The 14,034-nt window shown below is 34.1% G+C and overlaps 1 protein-coding gene across 1 annotated transcript in view; it reads left to right on the top strand.

Moving 5' to 3' along the window:
* gnai1 (guanine nucleotide binding protein (G protein), alpha inhibiting activity polypeptide 1) overlaps nucleotides 1-13,719 on the top strand; it is a 35,810-nt gene extending 22,091 nt beyond the window's left edge. Inside the window, exons 2-9 of the mRNA XM_006633430.3 lie at nucleotides 2,687-2,729; nucleotides 2,824-2,965; nucleotides 4,755-4,912; nucleotides 7,038-7,166; nucleotides 7,913-8,042; nucleotides 8,802-8,955; nucleotides 10,151-10,356; nucleotides 12,362-13,719. Of these exons, the coding sequence (XP_006633493.1) occupies nucleotides 2,687-2,729; nucleotides 2,824-2,965; nucleotides 4,755-4,912; nucleotides 7,038-7,166; nucleotides 7,913-8,042; nucleotides 8,802-8,955; nucleotides 10,151-10,341 (947 nt within the window). The 3' untranslated portion in view covers nucleotides 10,342-10,356; nucleotides 12,362-13,719. The remainder of the gene's footprint in view (nucleotides 1-2,686; nucleotides 2,730-2,823; nucleotides 2,966-4,754; nucleotides 4,913-7,037; nucleotides 7,167-7,912; nucleotides 8,043-8,801; nucleotides 8,956-10,150; nucleotides 10,357-12,361) is intronic.
* Nucleotides 13,720-14,034: the final 315 nt, after the last annotated feature.

Here is a 14,034-nt window from a genome sequence, read left to right as displayed (position 1 = left end):
GGTATGTGAAAAGACAAATTCCTAATGCAAGAAATTGTACATGGCAAATAAAGTGATCTTATCTTAATAGCTTTGGAGAAATTAGATCATCATAAAACCATCTGGTCATCCATGTTCCTGTAAGAATTAAATATTCTTCCTACTTTTATATTTTAATTGTTAAATGCACTAAACATTAAATCTTACTTTTTACAATAACTCATTTAACTTTACAGAAAAACGTTATCCAGTCATAATTGTATCCTATTGTTTAATGAAAGGGCTTTCATATCAGCGTTTGAAATATGGCTGAAAAAGCCTGAGGACAGCTGAAGTAAGAGAGAGAGTGCTGTTTTGGTTGGAAAACCTGGGAGCAGTGCGTGTGAGAGTGTAAGAGAGAGTGCTGATTTTAATGGGAAAACTGAGCAGTGCCACAGCGATGATGAGGGTGAAAGGTTCAGTAGATGATGTTGACCCTCAGGGATTCTCCAGTTTTCTGACATTTTGCATTACGTCAAGATCAGAGCAAAAATAACACAAGGTGAAGAACCCAGAGCTTCTGTGAAGAACATTTTCTATTGCTTTCATAACATAGTCATTGTTACAGTCACAGACCTTTGAGAGTTAATCTTTGGTGTTTCTCTCGATCAGTTTATTTTTAAGTTATGATTTTTCTATATAAGGAAACTAATACATTTTATATGGAAGTACATCTGCTGCTGTCTCGATCATTCTCTGGTTTGACTTGAAGCATAAATGCAGCTTTGATTTGTATTTGATACATGCCCGTCAGATGTATGAAATGCGAGTACAACATGCATTAACTTGAATTTCATAGAGTTGAATACAGAGTTTAGATTCAGGAGAATCTAAATGAAGCAATTATACAGCTTATATGTTGTCTTCAGTCCACTTCATGCACATTGAGGATTATGGCCATACCTAACATAATTCAAACTATTTGTATAGGTAAGCTGTGGTGTTCATTCTTGAACTGCTATTCATACTTATAAATTAACCCAGGTACTCTTTTTAACAAAATTAACATAAACAAGTACAGCTCAATTAAGTATAAAATAATGTTATATGCGCAGAAAGTAATATTAAGTTCTCATGTCAGCATGGTTTCTATTGTATGGAATACTTACTGTTCAGATGTAAGGAATGGCTGAACCTGTGAAAAAGTAATTATCAGCAACACTTAGGATGGCTGTGTAGTTCTATGAACTTTGAAAGTGTAAATATTAATTAGCTTTGATTGTTTCATCAATGTTAGAATTAAACGGCACATATATAAATCAAAGTTATAGACCTTGTTTGTTTATTCCCGATTCACTGGTCACAGCTAGATGTGAAGTGCTGATGAGCCCTAATGAGGGTTTGAAAGCAAGCTGTAGCTATCATTGTCTTTATTTGTACTGTAAATTGAAATTACAAGTCCGTTGACCGTACTAGAGCTAATTATCATTCATTTTTCTGAAACTAATGATTGTGTTCTTGTGGAACACACCAGAACTCCGAAGAGTATCCTTTTTTGACAGAACATGGTAAAATTTGTTGACCAATTTCTACATTTCTCACAAACTCCTGTAACATACTAGTAAGAGGAGATCTATTGCCTTTGCCAAAAATTTTTTTTACTGCTGAGGGTGGAAACACTCCCTTGCGTAATACTCTTTGGTGAGTGTGGATATGTATATTGTCTATGCAAATATAATATGACTTTGGCCTTCAAGAGGAATTAAGGATTTTCTTCCAATAGCCACATATCTGCAGTCATTTTTTCTGCTATCGATGTTTGTGCATCTGTATGTTGAATAAAAAAAACTAATTAAGTTTAACAGTGATCTGTTATACTAATCAAGTTAATACTGTTAAGTTGGTGCAACGTTTTTTGAAGTTTGTGTTGTCAAAATAATAATTTAAAGATTTACTCTGTTAAGAATGCGTACCTACTGGTTCTAGTAAATGCTGGAGGGTTTGTTATAATCCAGAGCTAATGCAAAAACCGAACTGAGTAAATCACTTTATTGAAAAAAGAGGTTTGGTATAAAATTTCCTATTACCAGAAAAATCACTGTTTTATATTGAGATGTTAGTTTAATATGGAAGCCATTTAAAAAACGCAGGAGATAAGTGTAGCTGGTAACTGCATTGAGGCATCCTTAGCTGTGCAGGTAGTGATCACAAGGAGAATGTGGAAAGGGATGTCTAGTGTCAAAGGTCCTGTCCACTTCTATAATGGAAAGATAAAATGCACCTGAAACAAAAAGACGTGTCCTGTGGTCATTATATTTAGATTTTTTCCAGGGCTGTACAACTGTCTTTTGGCTTTAGGTATTATTAATCCTGAAGGTCATAAACGTCAAATTTATTTTAGATTTATCTAAAAAGAATCTTATTCTAAATGATTTGATTTAATTGAGAATTTCTGAATGAATTGGATACTGCAAGAAGTAATAGTACTGCACCGTCTTTCAAGTTTTAGAGGTTTTTAAATATTACAATTATTGTATTTTATTGGCACTTCAACAAACATTAAATGCTGAAACAAAAATAATGAATAATTGTCTGCAAAATTCACAGGTTTAGGAGTTTGTTTTAGGGGTATGTTGGTGTTTGAGGCATGCATTGATTTTTAGTCATAGTATGCAATTGAAGTTTACATATATTTCTCCTAAATAACAAATTTCCTTTTCTCTTGCAGGGGCTGGTGAGTCAGGGAAAAGCACGATCGTGAAACAGATGAAGTAAGTTTGCTTTGCTGAGGAATTGGAGAGCTGTACTGTGGAATGTGGCCACTTGTTTGTTTGATTTAACCTATTTTATGTATTTTTTTTTTAGAATTATCCATGAAGCTGGCTATTCAGAAGAGGAATGTAAACAGTACAAAGCTGTTGTTTACAGCAACACCATTCAATCTATAATTGCTATCATCAGGGCAATGGGAAGATTGAAGATAGACTTTGGTGATTCAGCGAGAGCAGTATGTATTTCTTCATATAAAAAGAGTACTGTGAGCACAAAGGGCGTAATGTTAGAAATGAAAATGATTGATTTGTGGTAAAATACAAGATGAAGAATAGTAATATATTCAACATTTAACAACCCCACTATGGTCAATTAGAACATACTGTATAAGATTACAATTTAGAGGAAGTCACTTCTCTTCCCATCAAGCTCTTAGTGTCTGATAGCTAATTGATCAGGATCCATGCTCAATATCAGGCTTTTTCTTGAAAGAAGCCAGTGAGTCAGCTTACGAACTTGGCTGTGTGACTTATCCAATCTTTTCCAATGTTATGTCTTAAAAATGCCTCCTGTTCTTAGTTTTAAGTACACTTTCCTGTTGTTTCCATTTATGTCCATAGACACTGACAAATGCATTTGTCAGTATCTAAGGGTTTTTGAATTCTTGAGCTTTGTTCCCTTATAGTCTTCTTTGTAAGTTTAAAAAGGTTCAGTTTTCTTAAAGCCTCTTCTTTTAGGACTTTCATTTAAAATCCTAGAAATATACCTCTGAATGTATTCCAGAGCATCAATACAATTATTTTGTAACAGGGTGACCCAAAATTGTACGCAATATTCTAAATACAATTGCAAAAAAACAGTTTGTGAACCCTTTGGAATTACCTGAATTTCTGCATTAATTACTCATACAAATGTGGTCTGATCTCCCACTAACTCACAGTAATAGACAAACACAATCTGCTTAAACTAATTACACAAACAATTGTACTTCTTGTCAGTACTGAACACATCATTTAAACATTCACAGTCTAGGTTGGAAAAAGTATGTGAACCTATGTATGACTTCTCCAAAAGCTAATTAGAGTCAAGTGTTCCAATCAATGAGATGAGATGAACCGTGAAGCATGGTGGAGGGAGCATCATGGTTTGGGGCTGCTTTGCTGGCTCATGGCCTGGACAGCTTGCTATAATAGGGGGAACCATGAATTCGGAATTGTATCAAGAAATTTTACAGGACAATGTCAGGGTAGCAGTCCATCACCTGAAGCTTGGTAGAAGTTGGGTGATGCAACAAGACAATGACCCGAAACACCAGAGTAAATCAACAACAGAATGGCTTAAACAGAAGAAAATTTGTGTTCTGGAATGGCCAAGTCAGAGTCCAGACCTCAACCCAATTGTGATGCTGTGGCATGACCTAAAGAGAGCTGTTCATGCAAGGAATCCCAGAAATATCAATGAACTGAAACAGTTCTGTAAGAAGGAATGGTCTATAATTCCTCCTAACCATTGTGCAAGTCTCATTAGCAGCTACAGGAAATGTTTGGTGGAGGTTCTAGCAGTTACTAAATACAATGGTTCTCATACTTTTTCCAGCCTGTACTGTGAATATTTAAAGATGTGTTCAATATTATATATAAGTATATTTAATATATACAAGTACAATTTTATATATAAGTATATAAGTATAATTGTGCGTTATTTGTTTAAGCAGATTGTGTTTGTCTATTATTGTGACTCGAAGATCAGACCACATTTTTATGAGTAATTAATGCAGAAATCCAGGTAATTTCAAAGGATTCACAAACTTTTTCTTGCACCTGTAAGTAATGAATGTGGTATCCCATTTAAGTCAAGTATTTAAGGATTTTATCATTATTGTTGTAGTTATGAGTGATAAGTACACTCAGCATCATAAGAAACACAACTGATTCAGTGGGGAGGCTTGGTTTTGAATCTTGATTTGTATTTGTAGCAAGGCTTCTAAGCTTGAGTATTTCACTGCTTGATGCCTTCCTCACTAGGATGATGCACGTCAGCTGTTTGTGCTAGCGGGTTCTGCGGAGGAGGGGTTCATGACTGCAGAACTTGCAGGAGTCATCAAGAGGTTATGGAAGGATGGGGGTGTCCAGGCCTGTTTCAGCAGGTCAAGAGAATACCAGCTCAATGACTCTGCTGCATAGTAAGTGGCCATTTACTTGAATTCATTTCATGTTTTTTTTAATGAATTGTATGCTAGACAAAACATAGGCAGTAAAAGCTTATGTAGACTACATAAAGTACAAAGTAATCCAATATTACCATCCATTTCTAATTGCATTGGTCAGCTTTTCATTAATACAACCTTGAAATGTTATTCATTGCTATAGACAGTCTGAACTGAAAACAACAGTATTAGTTATTCATAAATGTTGACATTAGTGAAATAGGATGGTGTTTTATAGGATGCTGTTTTGACTTCATGGACACCAGTGCCATAAACAAATTTAACAAGAACTGGACTTTTGACATGTTTTATGTTCCATTAGACATTGGTAAGAACAAACAGAACATCTGACACTGTCTAGTCTGCTCTTTGCTGTAAACAGTATTGTCCATAGTAGAACATCCTATTTCTAATTGACATAGTGATAGAAAAAAACTTTAACTGATCTGTTAATATAGTCTTATAATCCTTGCACATTATACTGAGTACACTGGAAGACCTGCAAGAAGAGTTCTCTATATGCAATATGGTAAAAAACAAAAGGCAATAGAGATGTTAGTCTTTTGGTTTTTAAATGAGCCAGTGCATTTACAGTTTTCAAACTGTGGTGCTCTACTAGCATGCCAGTACTCTACTGGCATTATACTATCCAACAACGGATTTTCCCTGAGCTATCACTAAATGGTAGTATTATAAGTTTGTCATCTTGTGCAACATGAGTTTGGCCTCAAAACAGTCTCGGCTGGTGGTTTGCTAAAGGAAATCGCACCCTTGTGAAATTTTTACAAAAGTGGAACTTGCTTTAATATCCTACAGTTATAAGTGTACAAATGATTTTCATTGTGCCCACTGGGTGATAAGAGTTGGAACGTCACAACATTCCCATTGTGTGTCCCCACACTGTAATTTCCCTGCTGACCACATGGGAAATAATAATAATAATAATTGCTTACACTTATATAGCGCTTTTCTGGACACTCCACTCAAAGCGCTTTACAGGTAATGGGGACTCCCCTCCACCACCACCAAATTAATTTACTTTTTCAGGTGGAGTTTCTATTACATTATCCTTGTTGAATAGTAAGTATGAAGGACAAACATTTGATGTCATGCACCTTCTAAAATTTAAAGTTGATTGACAAGACACTAATAAAGGACCTTATACAAAATTATTGCTTTGGTGTGGTGTGAACCTAAGCTTATGCTGGGAAAGAAATCTGATGGGAGATTAAGATAATATGGAATTTCTTTATACTCTTTATTATTGTATAGAGGTGATAACCTTATTTGCTGTTTGTTTTATGTTGCAGTTTGTAATCTGTTAAAGATGCATCTTGCTCTATTTTGTGCTGGATATGTTTTGAGCCAAATATGGTAGAATAAGGGTAGAAATGGGTTGAATATGCACTCCAATCCATCCTCTTTACCCCTTCTTATCGTCCCGAGGAGGAATGAGGACGTTATACTTTCTTCCTCGATACTAGCCCATTAGAGCCTCTCTGCATTTATTTAATGGAATGTGAATTCCACAGTCCTTACATGAGAATTGACATTGCTCAGTCCATATACTGTGGCTTTCCCCGATTGAGGACACACCTGTCAAATCAAGCTTGGCCAACCCTGGTGACACTCAATCTGCTACTGTAAAGAATCCTAGTCCCTGGCTAATGGCATAGCTACAACTTGCTTGTCTTTATTTACCCCTAATACCCTTAATCAGAACTTGTGGATGCAAACCAGATGTTTATCTTGTAGAGGCTCTACTCTACAAATAAGTGTCATAAATTCAAAACAATTTAATATATTTTTGTAACTTTAGCTATATCAGTAAATTCTCAGAACCATTTATTGGTTGCCATCTTTAAAACTACAAGATACATGATAGATAAATAAATAATGTTAATTGGTTTTAAGTCATTCAATTAATTCCTATATTCTTTACTTTTTCTGTTTTTTTATATTTTAAAATTTAATCTTAGTAATGATAATTTCATGTAAAGTTGCATTGATGGTTTACTTTACCATTATTTCAATGGATAAACTGTCCTACATTTTTGTCTTATGTGAAGAAATGACTTTTCTTTTGTTCTGTGTCTAACAGCTACCTGAATGACCTGGATAGGATAGCACAGACGACCTATATCCCCACACAGCAGGATGTCCTCAGAACCAGAGTCAAAACAACTGGAATTGTAGAGACACATTTCACTTTCAAGGACTTACATTTCAAGTAAGTGCACAGGTTCTTTCTAGGCCGAAATTCTGGATTGAAATGTGAAAAGAAAGAAACTGTTTTTTTTTTTTAAACTCAGTAAACTGTTTGGTCTTGTGTTTCTTAAAACATCTACCAGACTTCTGTGATCACCGCAGAACAGCCTTTTTGAATATTTTTTTAGGTCAACATTAAAACTGCAAGGAACACTGTTTTTGGAAACCATTGTGACTATTTGAAATTTAACTATACATACAGATGACTGTGGGTCTCTGCCATTCTTTATTTTAAAAATTAAACACTATTTGTGGAAGTAAAGCCAGAATCATATAGCAGGCTAAGATTACCTATGTGCCCATAGAAATAGGAAATTAAAAAATACATTTTAAACATGCTTTTTTTAGTGCAAAAGAATTTCTTCAAAATAGAATACTATTACAGAATGTTAGCACTGTACAATGTCACAAAACAGCATAATATAGATATATATAAGACAGTTCAGAACAGCACAGTCTGCACGACAATGTTGTAAGCATAATAAATGACTGTCTCTTTGTTCTCAACTCATACTACAAACATGTAATGAGTTTTACGACTTCATGTACTGTGGTGTGCAAAACTTTAAAAACAATACTGGCAGATGAAGTATATATGTATAATGTTTGAAAGACTAAATATAAAAAAGCATGCAGATTGTGGATCTCAAGTTCTTAGATTTCTATATAATAATGCACTTAGAATCTAATCTGAGTATTCCCTTTTAGAATGTTTGATGTTGGTGGTCAAAGATCTGAGAGAAAGAAGTGGATTCACTGCTTTGAGGGTGTCACAGCAATCATATTCTGTGTGGCACTGAGTGACTATGACCTTGTTTTGGCTGAAGATGAAGAAATGGTAAGCAAAATCATTTCATACCATACTTCACCTAATTTGAACTTTTTTCATTAAAAAGGCTAAGATATGAAGCCTATTCAAATTTCTCCTTCTTTCATAGAGGGAAGAATATAACATTTTAATTATTTAATAAATTGCCCCCATGTTTTTTGTGCACAATGTGATATATCTGATATGAACTTTTACCTTTCAGACTTTGTAGTGAAATGCAATATAATGCTAGTATCTTGGCTCCTTAACCAAGCCTTTTGTTTTTCTGGTCTTGTATGAGATTAGAATTGAGATGGCTTTGCTGGATGTAGGGAGTTTGAGTCGGGTTTAGTATTTTTTAACTCTATACAGCTAAGGTATTATTTTAGAAATCTTTCTATTTCAATAAAGCCTTATTTTAAAATACCAGTAAGGATCTCCACATGCATGCATGGATTATTTGAAAAATGTTCAAGTAGGTAGCTGCTTCAGCATGCGTAGGCTGCAAAGGAACAAGTAAAGGTTTGTTCCATGCTGAAAGAGACACCCGAAGAAGACTCCACAGCTGAAACGTTGTTTCCTTTCTTCTCTTTTCAGCATGGAATAAACCTTTACTTGTTCCTTATTTGAAAAGTAACCATAATAGGGTTCACATGATGTAGAATTTGTACTCATAATTGCATTTCTAAAGAGGAACATTGAAATGAACTCCATTATTATGGTGTTAATAATTGTTTTGTAATGGTTGTATTTTTGTTAGTAATTATGATGTTTGAATTTGTTTTTCAGAACCGGATGCATGAAAGCATGAAATTGTTTGACAGTATCTGCAACAACAAGTGGTTCACAGACACATCTATTATTCTTTTCCTTAACAAGAAGGATCTGTTTGAGGAAAAGATTAAAAAGAGCCCTCTTACAATTTGCTACCCTGAATATGCAGGTAAAGTAATAGTATTTTGAAATGTGATTATTAAAATCTGGAGAGGCTAATGTATATTACTATAAAGTGTTTAGATTAATCAATGTTATATAACTTGATTTAAGAATTTGGGCTCATTTAGATCTTTTTAAAGTGTTTTTAAGTTCAGCTCCCTTCTTTGCCAGTTTATACTATTGTATTCTTCATGAAACCCCACGTGGCTAAACATTTTAACCAGCAGCCCACAAACTAACCCTGTAACAAACAGTTTCTGAGGTGTAAGGTTCCACAGAGTTCCAGTATTCTTGACACTATATAAAAATATTTTCCTATGATGTTGGAATTAATTTTAAGATTTTCCTAGATCTTGTGATATAAATGGACAAATTTGTGTAAACTATACATATTTCCCCACCTGGAAAATTACTGTTTAAGGAAATGTCAAATTCCGATTTATAACACTTCTCTAGGCAGTTTGTCACAAGAGAAAATCCACCTGGCACAACTTGGTTCTATTTAGGAAGTACATTTGCTACCAGTCTGAGAAATTCCTGTTAGTTTAACATGGCTTGCTTAAGTCCTGATCTGCCTGAAGAAATACTCACAGAATGTATTGAAGTTAACATAAAATGATGCTTCTGTATGTGAATGCTATCATAAAAACGAGGTAAATTGAAAAGGTAAAAATGAGGGACATGCCTACATTAGTCATGCACACAGAATAATAATTCTGGAAAGGCAATTACTTTATTAATAATTGCTGTAATTTACCACACCCAGTAGTATTTTCTTGAATTGGAATATAAATATTATAAACCCTGTAACATAACGTTATATAAAATTGTTTTTTACCATAATTATGCATTTTAACAAAATAATGGTGAATTCTGTTAGCTGAAGGGCACCTATTTTACCGTTTCTTTGGAATATTTCTGTACTCAGTGACCTTGATGAATTAAAATTTTATTTGTGGAAACGTGTTTTACCTTTTATTTTCAGTGTGGAATTAACCTCTACTTATTCCTTTGTAACTTATACACTGAAGCAGCTCCCAGCACTAATGCACTTACTTCTTCAGGATAGAAAATAAACCACATTCTGTGCAGTGATTACATAACAGTCAAATGATGGAGAATTGTTTCTATGCGAGGGTCATTTTAAGATTTAGTTTAAAATGATGTCTTCTAATTTTTTTATCTCTGTCCATTGTCATAAGGATCAAACACCTATGAAGAAGCTGCCGCTTATATTCAGTGCCAGTTTGAAGATTTGAACAAGAGGAAAGACACCAAGGAGATCTACACTCATTTCACCTGTGCCACAGACACAAAGAATGTGCAGTTTGTGTTTGATGCCGTTACCGACGTCATCATCAAGAACAACCTGAAGGACTGCGGCTTATTTTAAACTTGGCAAACCTTGGTAAGGCATTTCAAAAACCTTTCTATTTTACTTGGTAAGAAGAAACTCCAGTGAGTGTAGTTATAATAATTTAAACTATGGGAATTTGTAGCGTTATCATCACATGCCTTGTTTCCATTGTCAATCCTGGCCAAGAATTCTAGTGCCGTTTTCCAAATATTTCCAATCTCAGAGCTGTGTGTTAAAGGTCACGGTGATTTTGTTTAGAAGTGTCTCACATGGCACTCAGAACAGTGATTCAGAGCAAAGCTGTCTGACATAGAAGTAGAAGTTTCAAAAATAGCTGATGCTCATTGTGACAGACCAGGTTGTTTCCATCTTATGCTATACTGAAGACTGGGAATTTTCCAAAAATACATATAAAACTTGTTTACTTATTTACGGGCTATTCTAATTAAAAGGTATGGTCCTTTAGGCATATATTTCAAGCTACAAATTAGATTTGTTTACTGCCTTATGCAAAAATGAGTACTATGACAAATAGTTTATGGTTAATTTTATGTAATTAAATCAAATGTAATCTTTTTCATGGTGATTTTTATGGTCATGTAGCCTTTTTAACAATTCTCCTGTTATTAAAATCTGAAACCAACTTGTATCAGTATACTAATTAACCTTTGACTTGTAAGACCCACAGATACCTTTAATTTTGATGGGTGTATTTATCTAAAGTCATTTTATGATAAAGCATCAGAAAATAAAAGGAGTAATTTTTAATTGTTTTATTGGAAGGTTCCAAAGACATAGTGACATGTCAGTTGGCATTGCTACCTCAGTTTTTGGATGCTGGATCTGGTTTAATTACTGTAGTTTACTCTTGCGTGGAGATTTTATATTCTCCCCAAGTTTGAGTGCCTATTCACTGGGGGGTCTCCAGATTTCTCCCCTCTTTTTAAAAGACATGCTGGTTAACTTAGTGACTAAATTGTGCCTGTGTGCTAGTCATGCTTCTAAGCTATGGTTTGCTGTGATCCTTACCAGGACTAAGCAAGTTTGTTAATGGATTAATGAAATTAGGAAGAAATGGATTTTGGCTTGTCCACTTTCCTAAAGTATTAGCTATTTTATTGTCATTCATATCACACGTTTCTATCACAAATTCTTTTCAATTTGTGTAGTTCACAGTAAAAAGACCCTTATTGTAGATAGTACTAGTGCTTTCATAATAATGAAATAATACAATGCAAACACATAAGATGGACCAAAGGGCTTCCTCTCATTTGGGAATATGTTCTAATGGCAGCTAGAAGTACTTTGTCAAATGGAGATCACATTCTCTAGTATTCCAGGATAACCATAATGAAGTATACATACTCAGAGGAGTGTGCACTACAGGCAAGAAATATCCAGTTCAGTGCATTTTCATTTGAAGACTGCACTTCATGACAGGATATTGTTCATGTCTTGCAAGAAGACATTGCAGACTGATTATTTTTCCATTCCATCGCATCAGATATTAGAGATTTAGAGCAGGTAAAAACATGTCCATATTCAGCCTGGACAATTGTGAAAAATGCCTCATTTCCAGTTGGAGCTGACACTTGTGCTTTATTGCAACTGTATAATACTTATATAGAACCACGTAAGCACTAGTGAATTAACTAACTGATTTCTCAAAAATGAACTGACAGGTAGAATATACATTTGAATGTCTTATATCGGTGACATCGTGTCCAAAACAAAGGCACGGGTTTTTCCCATAAACTTTAAAACCTCTTTGAGCAGTCTGTACATCGACTGGACTAGTAGGACAGAAAGGTTTTCTAATGTAAAGAAATGTAAATTAGCCTTGCAAAAAAGCTTTGCACAATTGCAGCCTTTGATATGCATCCCCTATCTGAGACCGATACACGGAAGTGACAGTTTTTGTTATACTTTTTTCTCTTAATGCTTAAAAATTATTTTCCTCAGAAATGCACTGGTAGTTTTGAATGTTGTCACTTGTGATGCTTGTGTTGTGCAATATAAGATTATTATTTAAAATAATTGTTTGTTTTTTGTGCAGATTGGAAAATAAATGACCAGGCTCAACATCCACATTTTCTGGGGAGACTCAATGAGGAAAATGAAATTATGGACCAGTACTGTACTTTTTGCCAGTTTTAAGAGCTTTATTTATGTTTTTTTCCCAGTATATTTTAAATTAGAATTTAGAAAACATTTGTCTAGATTTTATGTGTAAATGTAACTGTTGCAGCAATTGTTTTTCATAAATAGGTCATTTTATGAAGAGAGTTATTTTTTAATTGATTTGTTTCTTTACCTTTTGGCCTTTTTAAAAAGGAGCTTGCCTTTGTGGTAAAATGTTTTCCCCACTTTTGGAAAGAAAGGGGTCAAATGGAATCTGATTTGTAGGCTCTTGTGCCATTGCATGCCTTTTGCAGTCCATGTTAAATGCTTTGTTTGCCTGCTAAATTGTTCCAACATAAAGTGTAATGTTTAATATGAATTCCTTATGTCTGCACATTCCTGTCAGATATTCCCCCAGTTTACTCACTTTGACTAAGTTGATTATCTTTCAGGACTAGTGTTCACTCACGTGTAAGTTTCCTGTGCATCCAACAGGATGGCGTTTTTGGGAAGCAATTATGAAAACCAAGACATTACTGTTTAGTGCATCCTAAATAAAATCTCAAAATATGTTGAAATGAGTTGAAAATCCAGCTTTCAATTGTTTAATAAACTACGATTTGAAAATAAGTTTAGAAAATCATTCTGGATATTTTTCCCAGAAATATGTCAGTTCTGAAAGTAGTACTTTCAGAAGGTAGTATGAAATCGACAAAAGGATGTAATCAGAATATTTGTGAATATTGGAAGAAACAGCTGAAAAAAACTAACTTAATACTTAAGGCATCATACATTGTTAAAACATTTTCCAATTTTTGCTAATAAAAGTATGTATTTTACTATTTGTATGGTGAAACCATTGTATCCTTTACTACAGGTCAATTCGATATTTCTGTGGAGTAATGGATTTAAAAGAAAGTGTGTCCAAAATGAAATGTAAATTACTGTATGTGCATGATTTTAGGTCGATTCATTCCAGTATGAAGAAAAGAGTTGGATAAATCAGTAACTACAAAAATATTTACAACTTTACAGATTTTATATGTGCCTTTTCTTGTGAAATATTTTAATTTTCTTTTTTTTGAACTTAATGAGCATTAGGGTGGGATTGTACAGCCTTCATGGGCAATTTTTTAGGTGGAGTTAAGCGCGGGACAACCCTTTGTGACATTTTAAAATGTAAATCATTTGTACTACAAGGAGGACCAGTTACTAGAACTAGGAGCCTTCTCAACATTAGTCTGTACTTAAGAATATCCCTAAGAAAGTTAATAAAAACTAAGAATTCTGAAATTTTGTAATGTTCTAGACCTGTTTGTTGCATCTTTTAACAGATCTGCAAAAATACCTTTATAATTTGGAACTAACATCTATGTAGATGTAGAAATAAGGTTATATGGGGGGGAGGGGTGTGCATTCACACAGTCAACTTATTTTTTTAAATATGAATGGACATACAATACCAAAACAATAATAAACTGAACCTTTTTCTTTATGGACAGTTTAGAGCTTCCTTCCTTAAATTAGGAGTTCACTAGCATTTAAAACATTGCTTTCAGGCTTCAGCAATACCTTTAACATTCAGTTTCTTTTTCTCTGTGCTATCTA

Source organism: Lepisosteus oculatus, chromosome 7, assembly GCF_040954835.1.
Source record: "Lepisosteus oculatus isolate fLepOcu1 chromosome 7, fLepOcu1.hap2, whole genome shotgun sequence".
NCBI lineage: Eukaryota > Metazoa > Chordata > Actinopteri > Semionotiformes > Lepisosteidae > Lepisosteus > Lepisosteus oculatus.
Note: the sequence above shows the minus strand (reverse complement) of the source record. Positions and strands in the feature narration are given on the sequence as shown.